Here is a 25,363-nt window from a genome sequence, read left to right as displayed (position 1 = left end):
TTCTAACTTTTGCAGGCCAGGCTGGCAAAAGACAGTTTTAAATGTAAACTTCTAAAAATATACACTAGGGAACCCCTTTTTTGGCTCTTTCATAACCTTAGACCTAAGCAGTTGCATGGACAGATCTTCAGCACTGTGCCTTGAGTTGTGTCCAGGGCCACGTGGATGAAGGACTGGAGCCTGTGGCTGCATCTTAGCTCTGCATACCCCCCCCCCATCAGATGTGAGGGTCACCTGACCTCTTGGTCTTGGTGTCTGTACTTCTTCAAATTGATAATAAAGATTCCCTCCTTTCCCACTTCTCGGGGTTGGTGCAATCAACTGATAGGCGTATGTGAAAATGCTATAAAAATTGCAGTTTTCATATCAACTGAGACTCATGACAAACAGCTGCTCAGAAATTGCTTCTTCGTGGGAGCGTGGGCACCGTCAGAACAGAGCTTGACCCGGGCTCCACCGAACACGGTCCAGATTTGGGTCCAGAGGCTCTGATCCTCCTCCATTTCCAGCCCCACGGGAAGGAGGGGTTCCAGGGAGAGCGTGGCTGGGGGCAGGGCTTGACCGCCAGGACCTGGGAGTGGAGGGCGTGGGAATGGGCCTGCCTTCCAGCTCTGACCGCAGAGAAAGCATGATGCTGAGTTGGGCTGAGAGCAGGCAGAGCCTGTGTCCCATTTTAATTCAGGGGCTGCCCCCCTGGAGCGGATGCGTGGGGTTGAGGGACACCTGGCAGGAGGTTCATCTCCTCGCTTCGGCCTCGGGTGGTCCCTTGTGGATGACCAACTCCTGCCCACTCCGCTCAAGGAGGCGCCTGCATGGGGAAACAGGGTGGGTGGGGTGGGCAGCATTTCTGTTCGGGTGGGAAATCCGTGCGTGGTGCCTACGATGACTGGACCAATATTTTACTCACAAATATGGATGTTCAGACAGAAATCATAACCAGGATAAAAGGGAAAAACTGAAACTAAAGAAAGACTCCACCGATCACAGAGGAATCACTGTGATTAGGGACCAGAGACAGGATCAGTAATGTGCTGGTGAGTCAGAGAAACCTGAAGAGACTGGCTGGCAGTGAAACAAGAAGAGCATCCTCTGAAGAAATAGGAACCAGAGGACAAGCCAGGAGTTGTGGACAGTAGCTTGCAAAAATTAGAACACAGGGCAGCTGAAGAGCTGTCACATACACAGGGAATTTCCAGGAACACAGAGTAAAAGGTAGATTAACAGCAAGTCTTCCCTGGTGGCTCAGATGGTTAAGAATCTGCCTGTAATACAGGAAACCTGAGTTCGATCCCTGGGTCAGGAAGATCCCCTGGAGAAGGGAAGGGCAAACCAGTCCAGTATTCTTGCCTGGAAAATTCTAGGAACACAGAGTAAAAGGTAGATTAACAGGAAGGTGAAAGACAGGGAGTTAGCTGAGAATGTTGAAAATTTGACAAAAATGTGAATGAAAGAAGGAATTTATCAAATAAATGATACAGGAAAAATTGCAAAATAAATGACTTAAATATGTCAGGGAAGGTGACTGGCTCACACCTACATGGTCTTATGAAATTACGTAGCATTCAAGTGAAAAAGACCATGCCCTCCCGTGGCAGGGGTGGGGCGACTACTGCAAACAGATGTCAGTTAGGACATTCCTAGTCAGAGATACTGGATAAGAGAGCAGAGAAAAGCCCTGGAAGATACCCAGGGCAAGCAAGTGTGAGCTCAGACACCCCAGCTCACCCTCCCAGGAGCAAGAGACCTGGGTTAAGAAGCTCCTGGAGACGTGGAGATTCAGTTTCCATCCTATGCATTTTAAAGATGTTTCTAGAGACAGAAGGAGGATGGCATGGATGCTGAGACAGTGGTCCAGGTGGGTGGTATGGGACCCCTGGTCTGGTGGGCAGAGACTCCAGCACCAGTGCACCCCGCAGGTGCGAGGGCTTGGAGGTCATGTGACCACCCCCCCCAAAAGTGGTTTAAGGAAGTCTAGCTGGTTGGACCAACCTTCAGTGTCACATGGTCTGAGAGGTGGGGGGCTTGAGGATGGATGTGACCCAATAGGGGGAAAGGCTCTTTCCTCAGAGATGCACCCCCACCTGCGGCTGAGAACTGTGAGATTCCTGCAAGCCACCTGACTTTGCCACGCGACTTACAGCATCCTGAGTGTGGATGCTGCTTAGTGGTAGTCTTAAACCCATGGTGGAGGTGAGATAGAGGAGATGGCCAAGGCACAGAACACAGAAGAGAGTATGAACACCATCGCTGATGACATAAAAATCCATCCACATGCAGAGACGTCACCGGGGGAAGACAGGGTTGACACCACCAGCCCCAATTTACAAAATGGAAAGTGGAGACGCCCCATCCAATCTAACAGGGTGAAAAGCAAAGGGTTAAGTGTATATTATAGACACAGAAATGGAAAATAACATAATATCCATTTTTAATAGTGTGAATCAATTGATAAGATTTAGAATAGAAAATCTTGAAACATAGAACCAAAACAGTATTTAGAGTCACAAGAGCAAAATCTAAAATTATTAAAATGTCTGCCTCCCAAGAATATACAATGGATTAAAGACAATCTCTTTAACAAGTAGTGCTGGGAAAACTGGTCAACCACTTGTAAAAGAATGAAACTAGAACATTTTCTAACACCATATACAAAAATAAACTCAAAATGGATTAAAGATCTAAATGTAAGACCAGAAACTATAAAACTCCTAGAGGAGAACATAGGCAAAACACTCTCCGACATACATCACAGCAGGATCCTCTATGACCCACCTCCCAGAATATTGGAAATAAAAGCAAAAATAAACAAATGGGACCTAATTAAACTTAAAAGCTTCTGCACAACAAAGGAAACTATAAGCAAGGTGAAAAGACAGCCTTCAGAATGGGAGAAAATAATAGCAAATGAAGCAACTGACAAACAACTAATCTCAAAAATATACAAGCAACTCCTACAGCTCAATTCCAGAAAAATAAATGACCCAATCAAAAAATGGGCCAAAGAACTAAATAGACATTTCTCCAAAGAAGACATACAGATGGCTAACAAACACATGAAAAGATGTTCAACATCACTCATTATCAGAGAAATGCAAATCAAAACCACTATGAGGTACCATTTCACGCCAGTCAGAATGGCTGCTATCCAAAAGTCTACAAGCAATAAATGCTGGAGAGGGTGCAGAGAAAAGGGAACCCTCTTACACTGTTGGTGGGAATGCAAACTAGTACAGCCACTATGGAGAACAGTGTGGAGATTCCTTAAAAAACTGGAAATAGAACTGCCATATGACCCAGCAATCCCACTGCTGGGCATACACACTGAGGAAACCAGAATTGAAAGAAACACGTGTACCCCAATGTTCATCACAGCACTGTTTATAATAGCCAGGACATGGAAGCAACCTAGATGTCCATCAGCAGATGAATGGATAAGAAAGCTGTGGTACATATACACAATGGAGTATTACTCAGCCATTAATAAGAATACATTTGAATCAGTTCTAATGAGGTGGATGAAACTGGAGCCTATTATATAGAGTGAAGTAAGCCAGAAAGAAAAACACCAATACAGTATACTAACACATATATATGGAATTTAGAAAGATGGTAACAATAACCCTGTATATGAGACAGCAAAAGAGACACTGATGTATAGAACAGTCTTTTGGACTCTGTGGGAGAGGGAGAGGGTGGGATGATTTGGGAGAATGGCAATGAAACATGTATAATATCATGTATGAAATGAGTTGCCAGTCCAGGTTTGATGCAAGATACTGGATGCTTGGGGCTGGTACACTGGGACGACCCAGAGGGATGGTACAGGGAGGGAGGAGGGAGGAGGGTTCAGGATGGGGAACATGTGTATACCTGTGGCGGATTCATTTCGATATATGGCAAAACCAATACAATATTGTAAAGTCAAAAAATAAAATTAAAAAAATAAATAAATAAAATGTCTGCCTCCGAGTTTGCCTGGGGGCAAGGATGGAAACTTCCATTTGTAAGTTCTCTTCTCTTTGTGCTTTTCCCAGTGAATGCAGTGTTTTCATAAAGGTAAAAGTGGTGCTGTTCATAAGTATATATTTCTGCCATTGTATTTTTCAGAGTGGCTACAAAACGGCATCAGTCTCACTCGTGAGATAATTGATGTGGGTGAACTGGCTTCCTGCCTAAAAATGGAGGGGATGACATGTCAGGTTTTATTTCAAAATAAACTTAATTTATAACATTGTAATATATGTTATAAAAGCTAGAAAAAGACACATCACCCCCTTTTAGAGTTTCTTAGGCATTTGCTTGGATAACTGAATTAGAATTATGATTACATTGCCCATCACCTTTAAGTAAGTGAATATTTGAAAATATTTCTATTAGTTGTTTTGCAAAATATTTCCCAATCTCTTTTTAATCAACAAGTTTACTAAACCTTCTCTTTATAACAGGAAAGTAAATTTCAGTAATTTATTCTTCCATGGTCATAAGTTACTAATCAGTGTAGGTTTACCATGTAAAGTCTCACATTCATGTAATATTGCACGCATATGTGCTCAGTCATCTCAGTCCTGTCCAACTCTTTGCAACCCTACATAGCTCGCCAGACTCTGTCCATGGGATTCTCCAGGCAGCAACACTGGAGTGGGTTGCCACACCCTCCTCCAGGGGAATCTTCCCAACCCAGGGATTGAACCTGTGGCTCCTGTGTTTATGCATTGGCAGATGGATTCTTTACCACTGAGCCACTGGGGAAGCCCATGCTATATTGGGTTGGCCAAAAAATTCGTTTGAGGTTTTCCATAACATTTTATGGAAATGCATTTTATGCATTTAGTTTCTTTACGTGGATTGCCTGCCTTAGTTGGATTGAGGGCTGCCTCCAGCGGCAGTGGTCTGGACTGGGGAGGGGGGCTCTTAGCCCTTAGTTTGGGACATGTTTTATTCTATCAAGGCAGAGTGGCAGGGTTACAGAATCCTGGTGGCTCCCGTGGGGCACCTGCTCCAAATTCAACAGTGTCACTGATGGAAGAGACTTGCCTTTGACTTAGAGCATTACCCTTATAAAGTGATTCTTACTTTTCAGAGCTCTTCATGTCCTGTGTCCTAGTCACCAGCTTACCCTGGGAGGAGGCATTTTCATTTCCATTTTCCCAGTGTGGAAAGACTGAGTGAGAGTCCTCATGCTGCTGCCCCGACCCCAGTGGCCTTGCACTCGGTGGCCCTGGAGGAGCCTCTGGTGTCTGGAGTGAGAGGGAAGCGGGCCAGTTGTCTGGCTTCTAACACCCATGCTTTTGGACAATAATCGTTCCCTGGTAGGTCATTACCAGCTCACCCCAAACTTTGCAGCTAGAAACAGTTGAATTCAAATAACCAGATGGCTAGTTACTATTAGTAGGTTGTTTAATAGTGAGATGTTTTCACCCAAATTGATGGTTTAAAACTAAGCATCACTTTCTTGAACCTGGCTGGTAAGAGCAGCCTTGATGGGCTGTTTGTTGCTGTTCTGTCACCGTCCGTGAGCGGTTAGGGGTGGAGGCTGGAGAAGGCCTGCCTTCTGTCTCCTGCAACGGGTTTGTTCAGGGTGGTGTGCGCCCTGAGAAGGGGATTGAGGAATCTCGGGGTAAGGGATTCCCTGTGGAGCCTGACCCTGGCTGAGCTCCTGTAGGCAGGATGCTGCAGTCCCCCCGACGACGAGGTGTGGGGACATGCCTGACAAAAAGGGACTGCTGTGCCCTCCGGTCGCCCTTCTTCGGGGTTCTGGGGGGTGGACTGTCTGCTCTGTTCCGTGTCTTCATGGGGAGGGGGTCCTGTTTCCAGGCTCGCCCCCTCTTCCCGGCGGGGAGGTGTTACCTCGGGTCATGACGATCCCGGCCAGCGCCTTGTGGCGGGCGTGCGCTGAGGCCAGGCCCGCAGCCAGCTCTCGGAACTTCTGTGTGACCAGCTGGGACACGGCATCTGCGAACTCCTGGAAAACACAAGCAGCAGCCTTGTGACCGCGCCTCCTCCCTCCTCCACTCTGCCCGCGGCCCACTGCCCGCTCTGTGACCCCCTGGCCTCAAGATGGCAAGCTGGCCACAGCGATTCTGGCCCAGCGTGGCCCCGGGGCACGAGCCCCCAAGCAGGACCCTGGGGGGACTGTCCCTGCCTCCTTCCCGCCTCGCAGAGGCTTCCTCCAGTTGCCGGTGAGCTGGTGCTCACACCACTGACAACCGGTTCCCACTTTCTTCCCTGTGTCACAGAACCAATCACCCCAACACCCAGGAATCACCCCAACATCTGGGAACCGCCCTTTCTCTTCAGTGACTTCCCAGGTGCTTCCTGGATGGCGGGGTCCAGAGCTCCCCACCCCCGCTTCTGAGTGCCCCCTCCCACCCTGTCCCCATCCAGCCTCTGAACCACCCGTCCTCCATCAAGACCTTCCTTTAAACATCTCCCCTACAGGTCTTTTTTCTTTATCCTTTTAAGGGGTCCTTGACATTTATGTTAAGCGTATTTCTCAATTAACATTTTATAAAGGTGAATGTAGAAAGAAAAAAGCAAAGATTTCTTTAACTTTTCTTACTCTGGGTGGAGGACAGTCTAATTAAGATGTACAGGGGTATTTAGCCGGTTAAAATTTATCTCTTTGGTATTTAACCAGTATCACTTCCTAGGGCGGCTTTGAGACGTCTTGCTTCTTTGGTATTTAACCAGCATTACTTTCTAGGGTGGCTTTGAAAAGTCTCGCTCGTAGTTTTGCCAGGGGGAGTTTTATGGAATGTTTATATATTGAACTATGACCCTTAGTTTTTCTGGGTTTAAAAGTCAGAAGAAGAGAATCGTGAATAACCACCTGCATTAGAAAAGTGCATGTCCTCTGTTAAGGCACTGAGGTGTCTCCTCAGACCTGGGAAATGAACAGACTGGGGCTTCATAAGGAACTCAGCCTGGAGCTTTCTGTGCTCAGGCCTCCTTCCCTCACAAACCTTCTCCACCCCCCACCCCCCAGTCCCCCGTCTCCCCAGCCCCCCATCCCTCATCCCCAGCACTGCAACTATTTTCAGTGATTGGCTTTAATTAGATCACATACATGCTTGCAGCTGCATGTAGTTCTTCATAGTTGGATTTGTATGTGTAAATGCTGTTGATTACGTGGTGTGTTAGAAACCAGGCAGAAACTTAGAATTCACGTTGGGAGACGCAGACTTACCATCTAATTTAACACTAGGAATTTTTAATGTTTTAATCACTTGAGATTTAATACATACAGTCAACTCTGGTTACTGCAAACCCAACTAATCAGACTCTGAGATAATTTGATTTTTCTCCATTTGGTTTATGGTAGAAGCAGCTAAATGCTCAAAAGCAAGCTCGTGTCTTGAATTATTTTTGTAAGTTCAGGTTCCAGGGTGCCTCCATGGACTCTGTGGAGCTCCTTCAGTCTCCTAGGGTGGAGGTGAGCACCCCAACCAACAGCAAACTTTGAGGGGGTCTTTCCAGCCCACTTTCCAGGTCAGAAGCAACAGTTAGAACTGGACATGGAACAACAGACTGGTTCCAAATAGGAAAAAGAGTACGTCAAGGCTGTATATTGTCACCCTGCTTATTCAACTTATATGCAGAGTACAGCATAAGAAACACTGGGCTGGAGGAAGCACAAGCTGGAATCAAGATTGCTGGGAGAAATATCAATAACCTCAGATATGCAGATGACACCACCCTTATGGCAGAAATTGAAGAGGAACTAAAAAGCCTCTTGATGAAAGTGAAAGAGGAGAGTGAAAAAGTTGACTTAAAGCTAAACATTCAGAAAACGAAGATCATGGCATCTGGTCCCATCACTTCATGGGAAATGGATGGGGAAACAGTGGAAACAGTGTCAGACCTTATTTTTTTGGGCTCCGAAATCACTACAGATGGTGACTGCAACCATGAAATTAAAAGACGCTTACTTCTTGGAAGGAAAGTTATGACCAACCTAGACACCATATTCAAAAACAGAGACATTACTTTGCCAACAAAGGTCAAGGCTATAGTTTTTCCATGGTCATGTATGGATGTGAGAGTTGGACTGTGAAGAAAGCTGAGGGCTGAAAAATTGATGCTTTTGAACTGTGGTGTTGGAGAAGACTCTTGAGAGTCCCTTGGACTGCAAGGAGATCCAACCAGTCCATTCTGAAGATCAGCCCTGGCATTTCTTTGGAAGGAATGATGCTAAAGCTGAAACTCCAGTACTTTGGCCACCTCATGCAAAGAGTTGACTCATTGGAAAAGACTCTGATGCTGAGAGGGATTGGGGGCAGGAGGAGAAGGGGACAACAGAGGATGAGATGGCTGGATGGCATCACCGACTCGATGGACATGAGTTTGAGTGAACTCTGGGAGTTGGTGATGGACAGGGAGGCCTGGCGTGCTGCGATTCATGGGGTCGCAAAGAGTTGGACACGACTGAGCGACTGAACTGAACTGAACTGAACGTCCAGCCCACAGGCTGCACATTGCAGCATCAATGCTTTCTGGTCTAGTCCGTCCCTGATGGGGAGGAGAGGGGTCCTACAGAGATCCAGGAGTCTGGTCTAGTCCGTCCTAGGGGGAGAGGAGAGGTCCTACAGAGACCCCCCAGTCTGGTCTAGTCCATCCTGGGGGGAGGGGAGGGATCCTACAGAGACCCCCGAGTCTGGTCTGGTTCAGCCCCTGGGCACAAGCCCAGCAAGAGTTGTGGTGAAGCCCCTCCTGGCACCCTCAGGGTGGGTGGTCTGCCTATCAGGACAGTGGACAGGGAGATTCTGGTGGGGTCTGGGTGGGGCAGTAGAGGCTGGATGTGGGAATGGGTGAGAAGCCAGCTTTGCAATATCGAAAGCCCTGTGCAGAGAAGCTCTAAAGACACACTGCAAAAATCCTGAATAATGAGCTGAAGCATCATTTGCAACACAAATTCCTTGTTAAATATGAAAAAGAGGATGTCTGGCGGCTGGTGATTTAGCTTCCGAAGGTCCCTGGGTAGCGGGAGAGGGTCACTCTGTCTTCCCCAAGTGGGTCACAGCCTCTCTTGGGGTTTACAGTGGGAGGAAACGTGATGCCCAGGGGCCCGCCGCCTCCCCCATGCCCCCTTCTCTCTGCAGGAGCAGATGGGATGACTGGGGTAGGGGCTGCAGAGTCTGCAGAGCTGCCCAGCCCCTTCAGGGCCTGACGAGCTCCGTCTGGGGTCCACTGATGCTTTTCGTGCAGAACTTGGCACAGGTTGGACACTTGGAACAGAAGCAATCAGAGGAGAGCGGACTGGCTTCTGGTTAAACGATGGTGATCGTCAGGTGGCTCTGCTTCCAGAGCTTAAGTGGGGAAGTTGGCTCGGCATTTAATGAGCTGCACGTTCCCAGCGAAAACAGGAATGCAATGCTACTTGTGTGTATGTGGTCCGCATGCTGCCCGCCGGCCCCAATTACCGAGGCAAATTACCAGCCTTATTCAAATAGGAAAAATAAACTTTAAATAGGACCACCAAAAGACTCAAACTCCACTTATTTCCAACACTAATATTTTGAAAGGCCTAAGTAAATAAAATGAGTTGCAGGAGCAGTCCTTGGGGTAAAATTGACATTCAGCCAAAGTGGGGAGGATATTAAAATCCATAGATTATGAGGGAGAGAGCTGTGGGTAAATATTTTCCTGCTGAAATCCCGCCTTCGGGTTTATGCTGCTGGAATATCAGAAAGGTTAGATTTGCATATGGGCAGGGCAGGATGGGGCACCCTCGCCCTCCTGTCCACCTTGTCCACAGCACATGAGGTGAGTGGGCATCCAGAGGTGGAGGCAGGCTGCCAGCGGTTGAGACAGTGGGGCTGACTTGTGTCCTCTCTTGGCCGTCCATGCGGCCGGAACTGGGAAGGCTGGAGAAAAGCTGCGGGGATGGTCATCAGGCCGCCAGAGGGCGGGCATGGCTCAGAGGGGGCCCCATGAACACGAACAGGCGAGGATCTTCCCCCGCCTCCCTCTCAACGTTCTTCTGGGTCTGAGGAAAAGCTGGTCTCTGGGCCTCGGTCATGGCTCCTGTTTACTGACAATGGCAATAAAGCCTCATTCATTTCAAAGTCAGGGACTGGTGAACACGTGTGCAACGATTCAATTATTCTATATCTTGAATTACTGAATGCCTATAACGAATCTGAAAGAAGGTATGAAAGATGGAAGGCCTTTGTCACCCTTTCCCAGCACCATGGAAAAGCTCTGAACTTGGCACAGAGCTCGGATAGTGATGGTCGAGATGGCCATTCCAGTAACAGCTTCTCTGGTGCCCACGACTCCCCTGGGCCGTCCCTCCCCGCTCCCTGGATGACCCTGACCCCGAGTTGTGCCATCTGCTGGGCGCGCTTTCAAAGAACCTGGACGACGGGTGAACATCGAGGGGCCCGGAAGGCTGTGTATTGACTTGACCTACACCCCTGGGCACGGATATGTGAATGCGTCGGTTGTAAGGAGCAATCACACACACATCAAAGCTCCACGCAGCCAAGTTTAGTGAAAATTTGGCAATTTGGGGTGAGAAGATGCTCATCAGTTAGGCCATTTGCTGATCTTTTATCACCTGGAGTCAGGCTGACCGCACTGCCGGCGGACTGGCTGGTCTACACTCGTCTTTCTGACTCGTCCATCCTGCTGTCAGCCTCGGGCCAGGTGTTCTGGGGTCACTGATGAACATTGTATTCATCAGCCCAGTGCCCGGGTGGCACCTTCCTGATCATCTTGGCAACAGCAGTGTCCACACCCCCCCCCACATACACCCCCGCCCACATACACCCCCCCCCACACCCCCACACCCGCACATACACCCCCCCATACACCCCCCACATACACATCCCCCCACCACACATACACCCCCCACCCCCCAACACATACACCCCCCCCACACACACACCCCCACACCCACACATACACCCCCAAACGCCCCCCACACATACACATCCCCCCCCACCCCCACACACATATGCACCCCACACACACCCACCAACCCACACACACCCACACTCCACACACATACACACACATACACACACCCACCCTCAACACATACACACCCCACACACACCCACCAACCCACACACACCCACACTCCACACACATACACACACATACACACACACACCCTTAACACATACACACCCCACACACATACACACCCCACCCACCCCACACCCCACACACACCCACCCCTCACACACCCCCACTCCACCCACACCCCCACCCCCACACACCCCCACCCCACCCCTAACACCCCCACCCTCCACACACACCCCACCCACACACCCCCCACCCTTAACACCCCCACCCTCCATACACACACCCACCCCACACACACACACACACACACACACTCCTACCCTCCACACACACCCACCCCCTACACACCTCACCCCTCAAACACCCCCCACACTGCACACACCCCCATCCATACCCCCACTCCACACACACCCACCTTCCACATACACACCCACCCACACTCACACCCCCCACACCTCCCACACATACACATCCCCACCCCCACACACACACCCCCCCACACATACACACCCCCCCACACATCCACCCTCAACACATACACACCCCACACACACCCCCCACCCCCACCTCCCCACTCCCAGCCCCTCACACCCCCCTCACCCACCCTGCACACACCCCCATCCCGCACACACCCACCCTCCACACACACACACCCCCCAGACCCCCACCCTCACCCCAACATCCCCACCCTCCACACACACCCCTACCCTACACACACACACTAACACACACCCTCATTCCCCACACACCCTCACCCCAACATGCACCCACCCTCCACACACACTCCCACACCACACACAGCCCCACCCACACACACCCACACCCCACACACACCCCCACCCCACACATATGCCAACCCCCACACACCCCCACCCCACACACATCCCACCCCATACACACCCCACCCCACACACACCCCACCCCACACACACCCCACCCCCACATCCCACCCCACACACACCCCACCCCACACACACCCCCACCCCACACATATGCCAACCCCACACACCCCACCCCACACACATCCCACCCCACACACACCCCCACCCACACACACCCCACCCCACACACCCCACCCCACACACATCCCACCCCACACACACCCCACCCCACACACCCCCACCCCACACACACCCACACCACACCCTCCCCATACCACAACACACCCATCCTCAACACACATCCACCCTCCAGACACACACCTACTTCACACACACCCACACCACACACATCCCCACATCACACACACACCCACCCCTCACACACCCCCACACTACACACACCCCCACACCACACACACGCCCACCCTCCACAGCCCCCTACCCCAAGACCCCCATCCCACACACACACCACTCCCCCACCCCACAAACCCCAAAGTGTATGTTGCCTTTGGGGCCTCTGGAGCGCCCCCAAACCCCCACCCTAGGGCAGGGAAATTAATCAAAATTTATTGAGCAAGACACTAGTGGGTTTCAAGTCTGATTTCAAGCTTCTGAAATCCAGAGATGAGTCAGATGGGGTCCTCTGTCTGAAGGAGCCCCTGACTGAATATCCCCCCAGGGCTGGGGGCCTGCCTGGAGCTGAGTGACCAGGGCAGCCCATCCCCTTCACCTACATATAGACCCAGAGGGGCCGCTGTGGTCACCTGTCCACAGCCCAGCAAGCTGAGGGGAAGTAAGGAGACCCCACGTTTGTTACCTTGAATAACTGAGAGTTGAGGTTGTGTGCACAAATGCCAGTGTATCTACATATCGATTAGGTAAATTGTAGTTACTCACAATTATCTGAATGGTTAGATATAGACATATTCATTTAAACATGTTAACAGCAGTTACTGCTTTAACAATTAACTTCAATACAATAAACATGTAGAAGAAAACTAAAACCACATTGGAAAATGTGATATTTCTGCTTTTGTTGCACTGGTGCTTTCTCAGGGAGATATTTTGCATCTGGGTCTAATTAGAATCTTTAAATTCTCATTAGTGTGAAAACATGAGGACGTGCACAGATGAGGGCCTCTGTTTGGGGCTGATTCATGGCTGTTTGAGCTCATCTGGATCGAAGACGACGTAAACAAGAAGAATCACTGCTGCGCATCAAGAGGGAAGGGCTCTCTGTGGGGAGCGCAGCCCCTCAGAGGAAGCGGCGTTTACTTTCTTAGCTTTTGTTAAATTTGGGAGCAGTTGTTTAGCTATTGCCTGAATAGCAAGGGAGCCTCACACCTGTTCTGAGAAATTACCAGGACATCAACGCCGTTCTCCAAATGCTGAGCTCTCAGACCCTTCATCTCGTGACTTGGACCCTAATCTCATCTCTTTACCCTGAGAATCAGTTCCCAAAGGAGAAATAAAGTTGGTTAAAATTGCTAACTAGCTTTGAACAGCACACCTGTAGTGCTGACTGAAGCTGGGACTGGGCAATTCTTCAAGTTCATGGAGGCCCGAGACCAGGGATCCACCACCACGTGCTTCCTGTGTGAGACACGTGGGAGAGGCAGCTGGACATCCATAGTGGAGAAGGTTGTTGTCCCCGCTCCCTGGACACAGCACCACGGGACACACACCTGGGCCCTTGACCTGGTTCTTCCCACTCTGGGAACCAGCGCCACCCCCGGGCCACCACGCATGCCACCAGCTGGTGCCTGGCACCACAGCAAGTGAAGAGCTTTCCCACTGAAGCCAGTCCTTAAAGTCTGGAAAGGGCGACCGTCCCTTCAACTCACAGACACCAAGGCAAGATGTGACTACCAGGAGCATAAAGGACATGGAGCCATGACACCAAAACACGTTTCCAGTAAACGGCACTGGGAAAACCGGAGATTTACAAGTTTCCTGAGAAAGGATTCAAAACAACTGTTTTAACAGAAGCTCACTGAACTACGAGAGAACGCAGATAGACAGCTCAACAAAACCAGGAAAGCAATTCATGCACAAAACGAGGAGCTTAATGGAGACAGAAATCATTAAACAGAACCAAACAGAAATTCGGGAGCTGGAGAATACAATGACTGTGATGAAAAAACACAGCAGGGAGCTTCACCAGCAGACCTGGTCGAGCAGGAATTCCTCTTTCTAGAGAAATCTGTGAACTCAAAGACAAGTCACTTGGAACTATCCAGGGGAGAAGAAAGGAAAAAAAGATGGACAGGAGAGGGATTTATGGGACACGGTTAAAGGACCGATGGACACGTTAAGGGAGCCCAGAAGAGCAGAGGCAGAACAAGAGGCAGAAAGCTTAAAGAAACAGCGATAAAAAAGCTTCCTGAACCTGGAGAAGGAAACAGACACAGACTAAGGGAGCAAAGGATCCTAAGCGGTTTGAGCAGGACGAGGTCTATGCCAGGACATGCCGTGATTCCATGACGGAAGTCGAAGACAGACAGAGGCTTCTGAAAGCAGCAAGAGGCAAGGGACTCATCCTGCTTAAGGGACGCCCGTGAGGTCCCCACTGGGTTTTTCAGCAGAAACCTCGCAGGCCACAGAGGTGCATTCAAAGCACCAAGGAAAGAAAAAGGCCACTCTTTGAAAATGAAGGTGTCTCCCAGGCAGACAAAGCTGAGGGATCACATACTTGAGACCAGCCTCGCGATGCGTGTGCACACACACCATGGAGTTGTGTTCACCTTTATGAAAAAGGGGATACTGAGTCTGCGGCAACGTGGATGGGCCTGGAGGACACAGAAACCCGAGGTACTCGTGGAATCTACAGGAGCGCTGGGTGATGCTGCAAATTCTCTGAAGACAAATGGGCCGTGGAGACAATGCCCCCAGGTGTGTCGGAAGCACGGCAGATCCTCTGGGGTGACAGTGGGTTCTTACCAGATTCATATCTGGCAGTGCTCGGCCAGAGGCACCTGCACTCTGAAAGGATTTGGCGTCGCCCCACTGAGCGCCTTTATCTCAGTGAAAGGGACTGTGTCTTCACATCCTGCCCCCACGGATGGATGAAGGGCCCTCAGAGGCGGCGGAGGGACAAAGAGCCCTTGTTGTGGGCGCGGTCCGAGTCCCCAGGCGTCCTCTGGGCAGAACGGACACTTGGGAGCTGCCCCGGGGACCAGAGGCCCAGGGTCCCCAAAGCCTGGTGGCCGTCTCAGGAGTGGGGATGAGCCTTCAGGGCCTCGGGGGTAGGGTGGGGGGAGACTGCGTGGCGGTCAGTGTCTGCCCCAGCCTGGCCTGGCCACCGAGCTGCTTGGCCACCAAGCTGGTGTCCAGGCTCCACAGGGCGTCCAGCTCCACCTGGGAATGGTGGCCTTCCTGACTCTATGTGTGGACACTGAGCGTGGCCTTTGCCTCACTCCTCAGGCACAGACTGGACCCTGGCACCCCAGGGTTGGGAGCTGCTCCACGTGGGGCCTCGGGCCTCACCCATCCACACCTTCCACTGAAGACATGGGGCCCAGGGTGGATCCTCACCTGGGAAGGTCAGCTGACAAGTGGAGGCCTGAGGGTCGCTCCCCTCACCAGTGCCCCCACCACACTCAGCAAGAATCAGGACCCACAGCAGGAAGTCAGTCCCATGTGGTTCCAGATGGGTCCCCGAATGCCCCACCCCCTTAGCCTTGCATGGACGCAGCATCCCTGGGTCCTGCCCTCAGCCTCCTTGTCAAGGTCACTGTCCCCAGGACGCTCTACTGGGCTGGGCGTTGAGCCCAGAGCATGGGGTCCACGCTTACCCTGACCCTTAACCACGCTCCGCTTCCCCATCCACACCACACCACACCCGTCCGTCCATCCGTCCTTCTGTCCTGAGATTCCCAGCCTGTCCCAGAGGGAATCTCAACTAAACTAAGAGAACCTAGAGCACCAGGGCTTGCACTTGGAACAGAGCAGACAAAACAAATGTCTGTCCAGAGCGAAATAGAAAACAATTTGTAAGTTACATTCCCAATAAGCATCACTTTACTGCAAAGCCTACTTATCCCCTGGTTAGACAGAGTGCTGGGCTCTGAGGCTGGTCTGGGTCCTTCCTTCTCTGTGAGGACATCTGGGATCATGACACACAGACCGAGCTGGCAGCTTTCTCTTTCTCCTGATACAACGAGGCGGCTGTTTGCAGGGGCCTTGCTGCACCCGGGGCGGGGGAGGGGCCTGCGTCCCCTCGTGGGGTGGAGGCGGCACTGCATGGTGAAACTCCGTCCCTCCCCTGGACGTTGTGCATCTGGGGGAGGTGACCCCGGTCCTCCATCTGAGGTCTTGGCCCACTCCTGGCAAGTCTGCGACCCGGGGGCCCAGGTCAAGGACTGAGGCAGAGGTGTGTGTGTACCATGGCTGCAGCCTGTTCTCCATGTGAGGGTCCTTGTTAGGGGATGATGCTGGCATGAGAACCAGCCAGGAGTTTCCTCAATAACTTGGGGGGAGAAAAAACCCATAGCCTTCAGGAGCAGGTATGTTGCTAAGAAACCAACATTTTTTGACTGAAAAGTTGAACGTTTTTAGAAGAGTTTTTGTCTCATCCACAGAGAGAGAGAGAGAAGAAGGAGAGATTTCTAAGCAGCCTGACTTTTCCTGGGATTGGTTTTCCTTCCTTCCCCTCAGTCTTTCTTCTTGTGCACATTTAAAGACCTGCTGATAGGTTTTGGAGAGCAATCTGCCTTTGTTGTGAGCGTCTCGGATTTTCCCTTCGCGTTCTAAGGGCACTTCCCAGGAAGGCTTGGAGATGCCACACAGACTATTATGCCAGTGGAGGTCTGTCCAGTTTCTGATAAAACCAGAACTAATTTATTTTTTGTTTATCCTCCGCTGCCTTTGACAAAGTTTCCTCTGGAGATGTGTATCTTCATTCTCAGCTCCTTGGGTTTGTCATCTTTTCGCGCTTTGTTTTGCAACTGACAAGGGGAAAAAAAATCTGACACCAACCTTGGAAGACGGTAATGCATTCAAGACTTTGTTTTCCTCACGGATCTGATAAAAATCTTGCCTAAAACCATGTCCAACCTTTTCAGCAGGAAGTCCAGATGGCCTTGCAGCCTGGATAACAGACTGCAGTCGCTGATGCTTCGTGGATTGTCGGATTGTCTTTCTCAAAACATAAGATGCAAAATGGAAGACAGCATCTGGGGTCCAGGCAGGGCTGGTTGGAGGGGCTGGCGGTCGTCGGGGAAGGGAGAGCAAGCAAAGGAGATATGTAAGATCCCATGGAAGACGGGCTTTTGCGAAGAAGGCTCCGTCAGGTGGGACAGGTTGGGGAGGTGGCTGAAGTCGGCTGCACAAAGGCTGGGTGATTGACAGGAGGGAGAACCGAACTTCCCTTCTGCTGCAGGTGAGCCGATAAAATCGGCCGGTGTGTCAGCGCTGTGTGCTGCGGAGGGCTCATTTCCGAGCCACTGGAGGCCGCCGTGTGGACATGTGTTGTCCGCTGAGTGTGGGCCTGGAGGCCCAGGGAGAATGGAGTTGCCCTGGCAGGTGGGAGGGAGGTCTCCCCATTTCCCTTTCCTTCTCAGGACGAGTGACAATCCCCCTGAACTTGGTGGCTGCAGCTGGCAGATCCTGGGTGGATGACGTGTTTATGATCCCGCTGACAAGGCCTTTGGCTCTGGAAACGTGTGTGGGCCTGACTTCCAAGTGGCAGCCACGGAAATGGACTCAGAGCAGGCGGCAGACTCCTCAGTGACCCCCCTCGACGCTGCCAGGCCCAGGGAAGCTCTCCTATAGCCGTCGCCTCTTTACACTGAAGTTGCACCACCCCATCTGGTGGTGACACCATGGGATCAAGCCTCCCGGCCTTCTCTTTCTCTTCCAACTTCAGAGCTGTGTGGACCCTCTGACGCATCCAGCCAGCCTGCCTCCTCCCTTCGTGGGGCATCTCCTCCACCACACGTCACAGTAACTAGCTCCACCTCACCCACTGCTGTGTGTGTGCCCCGGTGTGAAGTGGTGGGTCACCACCTCACCCGCTTGCTAGCTTCTCCTGGGAGATTTAACAGCACCAGGGCAAGGATGCGCAGGGTGAGGACACATTTAACAGCACCCAGGGAAGGTCCCAGGGCAGGTCCCAGCTGCACCAGCAGGACGCCTGGGGTGAGGACAGAGGCAGGGGTGTGAGCTCACGTTCTCCTCCCGTGGGAACATCGCCAGTGTCTGTTGTGTGTGTCCATCTCCTCTCAGCTGTTCACAGAGAACAGTCCACTTCCAGTGTCCTGGGAAGGCCCAGCACAAGGCCCTTCTGTCTGGGGTCACATTGAACATCTAGGACGGAGCCCGGCACTGCCACGCTCACTGGTGGATGACTGGGGGCCAAGGGCCCGGATGTGACCCAGGAAGGAGAAAGGTCAGAAGAGTGAAAAACTGAGATGTTACACAGTCTTGGAAAGCCCACAAGGGAGTATGGAGCAGGAAGCTTGGCGGGGATGGCGTGCCATTTGGACAGCAGTCAAAGGCATCGAAATGAATTGGTTTGTACTTTTTGGCCTCTTAAAGCAACTTAGGAAAAGCTAAGATAAGGCTCTATAATTTCATGAGAAAAAATGGGGACAATGTGAGAGGTCACAATGCAGATAGAGAGGAAGAGGACCCTGAGTAGGGTGGACACAGTGGGCTGGTCATCGGAACGCCACATACCTTTGCTTCTACTCCTGCTAATGATGGGACTGCCTCTGTGCCTAGAATTCCGGTTTATTTAGAGACCACAAAAGACATGAAGGGGCTCATTAAGAATTTTTGATCTTTAGAGTTACCTAACTAAACTGTGGAACAGTGATAAATGGTTTTCTTTTGTTATTTCAAAATATTCTTCAGAGAAATAATCTCTACTGTCATCTAATATGGGAGAACTACAGCGTCTTTAAAACTTGAGTATTTACATGTGGAAGCAACCCCAGTGTCCATTGACAGAGGAATGGATGAAGAAGCTGTTGTACATATACATGATGGAATATTACTTAGCCATAAAAAGAATGGAATAATGCCATTTGTAGAAACATGGATGGATTTGGAGGGCACTATGCTCAGTGAAATAAGTCAGAGAAAGACGAATAGTATATAATATCACTTACACGTGGAATAATCCAAAAAATATAGCAAACTAGTGAATAAAGCAAAAGGCAGACTCACAGACACAGAGAAAACACTAGTAGTTACCATGGGTAGAGGGAAGCAGGGAAAGTGCTTATTACGGGATTATATGAAATCCAATATGTGAAACTTCTGTAAAATTGAAAAGCATTACAGAATTAAGAAAAGCCCCTGGTTCTGGTGTCCAAAGTGTGCAAGACAGACAGCACCAGGGGCAAGCCCATGGCCTGTGGAGACAGCGTGAGCGCTCTTGGGTGCTTCCCCTGCAGGACGGGGCCTGGCCAGGTGCGCAGACCACAGACCCCGAGCCGCATCACAGACACAAGGCCAAGGTGCAGGGCTCTTTATCTGCTTGTGTTAAACTCAAACCCCAGGGCTATTCAACCTCTGAATGTCGCAGACACGGATGACACCGAGCGGCCAAGTGACGCTGTCAGCTCCGGCCACTGACAGAGCGGGACAGCTCTCCACACGGGCGAGTCGCAGGTCAGCAGACCCGTGACGGAGGACGCTTACATGTGTCACTAAGGCAGCCGCTCTAGACAGTAGGCTGCCCGTGTCTAACGTGCGCTCATCAGGATGGAAGCCTGACGAGGGTGCGGGCAGGCCCAGCTTTCCTCGCTGTCTCTCTGTCTCTGTCTCTCTGTCTCCTCAGGGTTCATTAGTTTGGCTGATTAAAGAGTAGGGTGACTAATGAGAATCTACAGTGAATATCAGGCAGTGCCAAGAAATCATTATAGAATTCCTTGTAGTTTATTTCCTGTCATTGAATTTTGTGCTGATGGCTCTGGTCTAATCCTGTCAGGTAATTCATTTTTTTAAAAAAACAGACCTTAATTTTCAGAGCAGTTTTGGGTTCGCAGCAAAATTGAGGGGAAGGTACAAAGATTTCTTGTGTACTTGCCACCCCAGCCATGTACAGCCTTCCCCGCCGTCAATATCCCCCAAAGACGGTGCACTTGTCATTTTCTCTTTTAGACCGACCTGTGTGGCTTGTGGGATCTCAGCTCCCCAAGCAGGGGTTGAACTCTGACTCCCTGCAGTGGAAGCTCAGAGTCTCAACAATTGGACCCCCAGGGAAGTCCCACAAAACCTGCCTTTAAGCCCTGCAAAGACCAGGGAAAGCATGGACATGACCCCCCCCCGCCCCGCCCCCGCCCCCGTCCCCGCCACAAGTCATGCAGTTGGGCTTCCCACACTGGTGGACACCGCAGGGGTCCCCACATCAGGGTGTGACGGGCACCCTCACCTTTGGGGTCATGGCATCCCCCCGGTAGGTTATCACGTTTGTGATACCTCATGGACCTACACAGACACGTCATGGTCACCAGAGCACACAGCTTACATCAGACTTCTCTCCTGGTTTGTACCTTCTATGCGTTTGGACAAATGTGTAGCGAAAGGGTCCTTCATTTCTGTGTTGTGCAGAGTAGTTTCACGGCCCTAAAATCCTGTGTGCTCCCCGACCTCATCCATCACGCCCTTCCTGGTAACCATGGCAACCACTCATCTTTTACTGTCTCCAGAGTTCTGCCTCTTCCAGGTGTCATAGATCTGGAGTCATACAGTCTGCAGCCTCTCCCGTTCTGCTCATCTCACTTAGTGACATGCATTTAAGTTTTCGTCCTGCCTTCGCATGGCTGATGGCTCGTTTCTCTTTGCTCAGGGTGATGTTCCATTGTCTGGATGTAGCAGTTTATTCATCTACCACCTACTGAAGGGTGTCTTGTTTGCTCCCCAGTTTCAACAGTTGTGAATAAACTGCTATAAACAGATTTTTTTTTCCTTTGGTGGATATAAATTTTCAACTCCCTTATGTAAATATCAAAGGAGTTGGGTCATATGGTAACAGTGTGTTTAGTTCGTAAGAAACCACCAGGCTGTCGTCCATGGTGACTGCTCCGTCTTGCGTCCCACCAGCAAGTCCACATCCTTGCCTGCATTGGTGTTGTCAGCGTCCTGGTTTTGGCCTTGCTAAGAGGTGTGCAGTGCTATCTCACTGTCTTAATTTGCATTTCTAGGTTACTAATTTTTGAGCATACCATTTATTCTGGTGGGTGATCAGCAAGTTGGGGAATTTAAGCTTGGGTCATCTTTTAACTTTCTCTTTGGGAAAACAGGATGGAGAGAGAGCATGGGAGGTCTAGTCCTCTCCTAATTTAATTTTCTCAGTTGCAAAAGCTCTGAAAATGGTTTACAAATAGATGTGGTTTATTACAAGTTGGGTTTGGCAAGGATCAAACACTATCAGGCCCATGACTGAGATGTCCTCTGGGAAAAACAACACAGGCAGTAATTCTTTTATAAAATTAGGCTCTCTCTCAGATTTAGACTATTCCCCCCTCCCCCCAGCAGTAAACTCCACAGAGTTTTAGTGATTGTAGGGGTCTGACTGAGGGAGATGTTTGGGGAAGTCTCGCAGGCTGCCTCTAGGAAGTCCTGGGTGATAATAAACATGGTCTGTTTGCAGATGTTGAGCAGTGAACTTAGGAAACAAAACAAAACAAAAAACAGAGACTCTGCCAAGCGCCGTGGGGTTGATTTCAACTGGGCCCCTGACTGCTCAGTCTTATTTCACAGCACCGGTCTCTGTCCCATTCGCTTTCAGCTGGGTGGGTGTGGTGGTCCCTGAGCCCCTGGGCACATGTAGTGAACCTGGGTCTGCTCCTGGTTCAGGGGATCTGCAGGCTGTGGCTGGTTGTGCTGGGGTTCAGAGGCGCTTGTTGTTGTTCAGTCGCTAAGTTGTGTCCAACTCTCTGTAACCCCATGGACTGCAGCACACCAGACCTCCCTCTCCTCCACCATCTCTCAGAGTTTGCTCAGATTTGTGTCCATTGAATCAGGGATGCTATTCAACCATCTCATCCTCTGTTGTCACCTTCTCCTCTTGCCTTCAATCTTTGCTGGCATCAGGGTCTTTTCAAATGAGTTGGCTCTTCATATCAGGTGGCCAAAGTATTGAAGATTCAGCTTCAGCATCAGTCCTTCTCATGAATATTCAGGACTAATTTCCTCTAGGATTGACTGGTTTGATCTCCTTGCAGTCCAAGGGACTCTCAAGAGTCTTCTCCAACACCACAGTTCAAAAGCATCAATTCTTCAGTGCTCAGCTTTCTTTATGGTCCAACTCTCACATCCTTACATGACTACTGGAAAAACCATAGCTTTGACTATGTGGACCTTTGTTGGCAAAGTGAAGTCTCTGCTTTTAAATACACTGTTCAAGTTTGTCATAGCTTTCCTTCCAAGGAACAAGTGTCTTTTAATTTCATGGATTCAGTCACCATCCACAGTGATTGTGGAGCCCAAGAAAATAAAATCTGTCACTGTTTCCACTTTCTCCCCATCTATTTGCCATGACCTTATGGGACTGGAAGCCAAGATTTTAGTTTTTTGAATGTTGAGTTTTAAAGCAGCTTTTCCACTCTTCTCTTTCACCCTCATCAGTGGCACAATCAGCTGCAATTAGCAGTGATTCTTTTTTATTTTTTGGTTTGTTTCTGGCTTAGATTTAAAATTTGAGAAGTTTTTTGAAATGTCCCAGGACCGATGACTGTCGTCCCAGCAACAGAGACTTTGGTAAAATGACTCATGATGGTTTTTGCCCTGCGCACGTGGGTTCCAGTTTAGGATGTGGGAGGCGGGCTGAGCCATGGGCCGTGCTTCCAGGTCCAGACCCCCTTCTGAGGTCAGCCGAGGTTGTGGCTGCACAGTCAGGGATGCTCTGTCTGAGGCGAATCTGCCTCCCTCTCTGCCTCTGCCTCCGCGTTTCTCACATCTGTTTTCAGGCCTGTTTCCTCCTTTGTTCCTGGCAGCGCACCTCCAAGGTCCCGCCTTCTGCTGGTCTGACTCAGGAAGTACCATGCGTCTGGCCAGCTCATCCTGCCTGCCCTCCACGTCCTGGCTGCCCTCCACGTTCTGGCTTCACTGCGGTCCTGCCTGCTCGCATCTGAGCCCAGCGTGTCTCTTCATTCACCTCCCTGGTCCCCCTAGGCTTGAGTTCAGGACCACCTGCCACCCTCCCCTGTGATTTCCTGCGGCTCCATCATGCTCTCATTTGCTCAGCAGGTGTTAATGGGCCTGTTGTGGACCAAGCGCTGGGCCATGTACTGGGAACAAGCAAATAGGATGCGGTCGGTGGTCAGGCTGGGTGAGAGTCTGATGGCGATCTCCACGGCACCCGGTGATGGAAATGCTCCAGGTGGCTGTGTTTACAATTCTTGAACTGAGCCTTAGGTGGGGCGTCATCTGCATTGGAAGATAAGCTATAAGGTCCTATGAGCAAACGTCCCTGGGAGAGTGGACATCACAGCCACTGGTGTTGGTACTGCCCAGGATGGGCCCTCTTGAGCCAGGGGTTAGCTAAAGCTCCCTCCGCCCCCTATGTGAGGAGGAGGAGGGGAAGTTGGAGGCCGTCCTGCCCTTTGCAGTCACATCAGGGACTTGTCAGCATCCCCCATTGCTCCCCCACCAGCCTGCCCTGCTCCCTGAGGCCCCTAAAACTTGTCCTGCATCCTCCACCCTCGGGACCTTGTCCCCAGACCTGGCCCCTGCTCCCCAGATGGTGGAAGGTGGTTAAATGAAGTTCTTCTGGAACCGGTGGGCCGGATCTTAAGCCTTCCTGAGAAGTGAAGTGTAATTTAAGAAACTGGAAGAAACGATTGCTCTTGGTCCTAATCCCAGAGTCTGCACTCACTCCAGCGAGCAGCTAATCCCCGCGACTCTGCGACCCCGCGGGTCCTTAATTACCAGCGTCTCCGGCTCCTCTGCAGGCGCTGCCTGAGCAGCGTCTGTCGCTCAAATAGACTCATGTGAAAATAAAGCACCGAGATCAATAATTCAACTTGGAGGTGAAATGGAACAGAAAAACAACTCTCCCCTTTGCTTGCTCCCGGACTCCCAGGCACTGATTTTTCATGGATGCGCTGACCTCCACTTTCCATCCAGAGGTCTCAGGCCTGGGTGGCAAGTGGGCAGCTTTGAGGTGACCCGGACGCAGGGGCGAGGGTGCCCCTCTCCAGATGTGGGCTCCATGTTGTGGCTTCTGCATTTTGTGGAAACAAAGGCTATGCGGTGCATCTTCCGGGAGCCGAGGGCCAGCCCCTAGGGGTGCACTGGCCATCTCAGCTCCAGTCAGGGCCACTGTATGAGGGGCTGTGATAGGAGGGGCCGTGACCGTGTCCACGGCAGGGTCACGGCAGGAGGAAGCCATGGAGGTGTGGGCTACGCTGCTGCCTTTATCTTAACCACTTCACACTTTTTTCTACCCTGATCAGATGCCTAAGATTGGCTGACCCCTGATAAGTTGTACTGAAGGGTCCAGTGAAGGCCATGTACTCCCCACAGCCTTTGTCACTGCTTTCTGGGAAGACAGAAGAGAGACAGATGACAGACAGGCACCGGCCTGGGTGCAGGGCCACCTTCTGGCCCCAGTCCAGGGAGGTGTGGGCACAGAGGCCTTGACACGGGGGCTTCAGAGCAGAGACCACAGGGAGGCTCCACCAGGGCCTTTGGCCACACTCCTGTTCATACAAAGCTTTCAAAAAATGTGCTTCTGCCTACTCACTCTTGGAGTCAGAAAATTTCCAAGCTGCCATGACCGTCCATGCCTCTGCTGACAGCTGGCAGCACTGAGGACTCTCGTGCGACCTTGGCTGGTGACCTTTGAGATGGAGGTCTGGGAACCAACTGTCTGGAAAGTTCTGTGGGGTGGCTTCCAGCATCACCTTACAATGAAGGAACTATGGACGGTGAGTGTGGGGAGCCCAGGGGAGCTCAGATGAGGAGGGCTGCCGACTCAGGGCCACTGCAGAGGGTCCAGGTCCCTGCTACAGTCCCTACAGAGTCGCACAAGTGTCCACAGATGGGGGACAAGCTTCCACAGACGGGGGATGAGCATCCACAGACGAGGGACGTGTGTCCACAGATGGGGGGACGTGTGTCCACAGACGGGGGACGAGCATCCACAGACGGGGGACGTGCGTCCACAGATGGGGGAACAAGCGTCCACAGATGGGGGGACAAGCGTCCAAAGACAGGGGACGTGCATCCACAGTTGGGAGACGAGCGTCCACAGATGGGGGATGAGTGTTCACAGACGGGGTGCAGTCTGTCAGCAACACCAAGAAGCAGCGCTTCCTCTGACACCTGTCCCGTTTCGGCAGCGAGGGCTCCCCTAGGCACCCAGTGCCCACCTTGCCTGCAGCCTGCTCATTCCCACATGTGGAGGCCACGGCTGCCCCCCAGGAGGCTGGGAGGAAGTCTTAAAAACTGGGGACAGCAGCTGACCAGAGGCATCCACCCCAGCGCCATCCCTCCTG

At 51.1% G+C, this 25,363-nt stretch overlaps 1 protein-coding gene across 1 annotated transcript in view; it reads right to left on the bottom strand.

Annotated features, from left to right (window-relative positions):
* The window catches only part of ADARB2 (adenosine deaminase RNA specific B2 (inactive)), a 65,048-nt gene that overhangs the window by 16,473 nt on the left and 23,212 nt on the right, over positions 1-25,363 (bottom strand). The window contains exon 3 of the mRNA XM_070382013.1: positions 5,848-5,962. Within this exon, the coding sequence (XP_070238114.1) occupies positions 5,848-5,962 (115 nt within the window). The remainder of the gene's footprint in view (positions 1-5,847; positions 5,963-25,363) is intronic.

This window comes from Bos mutus, chromosome 13 (genome assembly GCF_027580195.1).
Source record: "Bos mutus isolate GX-2022 chromosome 13, NWIPB_WYAK_1.1, whole genome shotgun sequence".
Classification (NCBI taxonomy): domain Eukaryota; kingdom Metazoa; phylum Chordata; class Mammalia; order Artiodactyla; family Bovidae; genus Bos; species Bos mutus.
The sequence above is the reverse complement of the archived record's forward strand: the minus strand, read 5'-3'. Positions and strand labels throughout refer to the sequence as shown.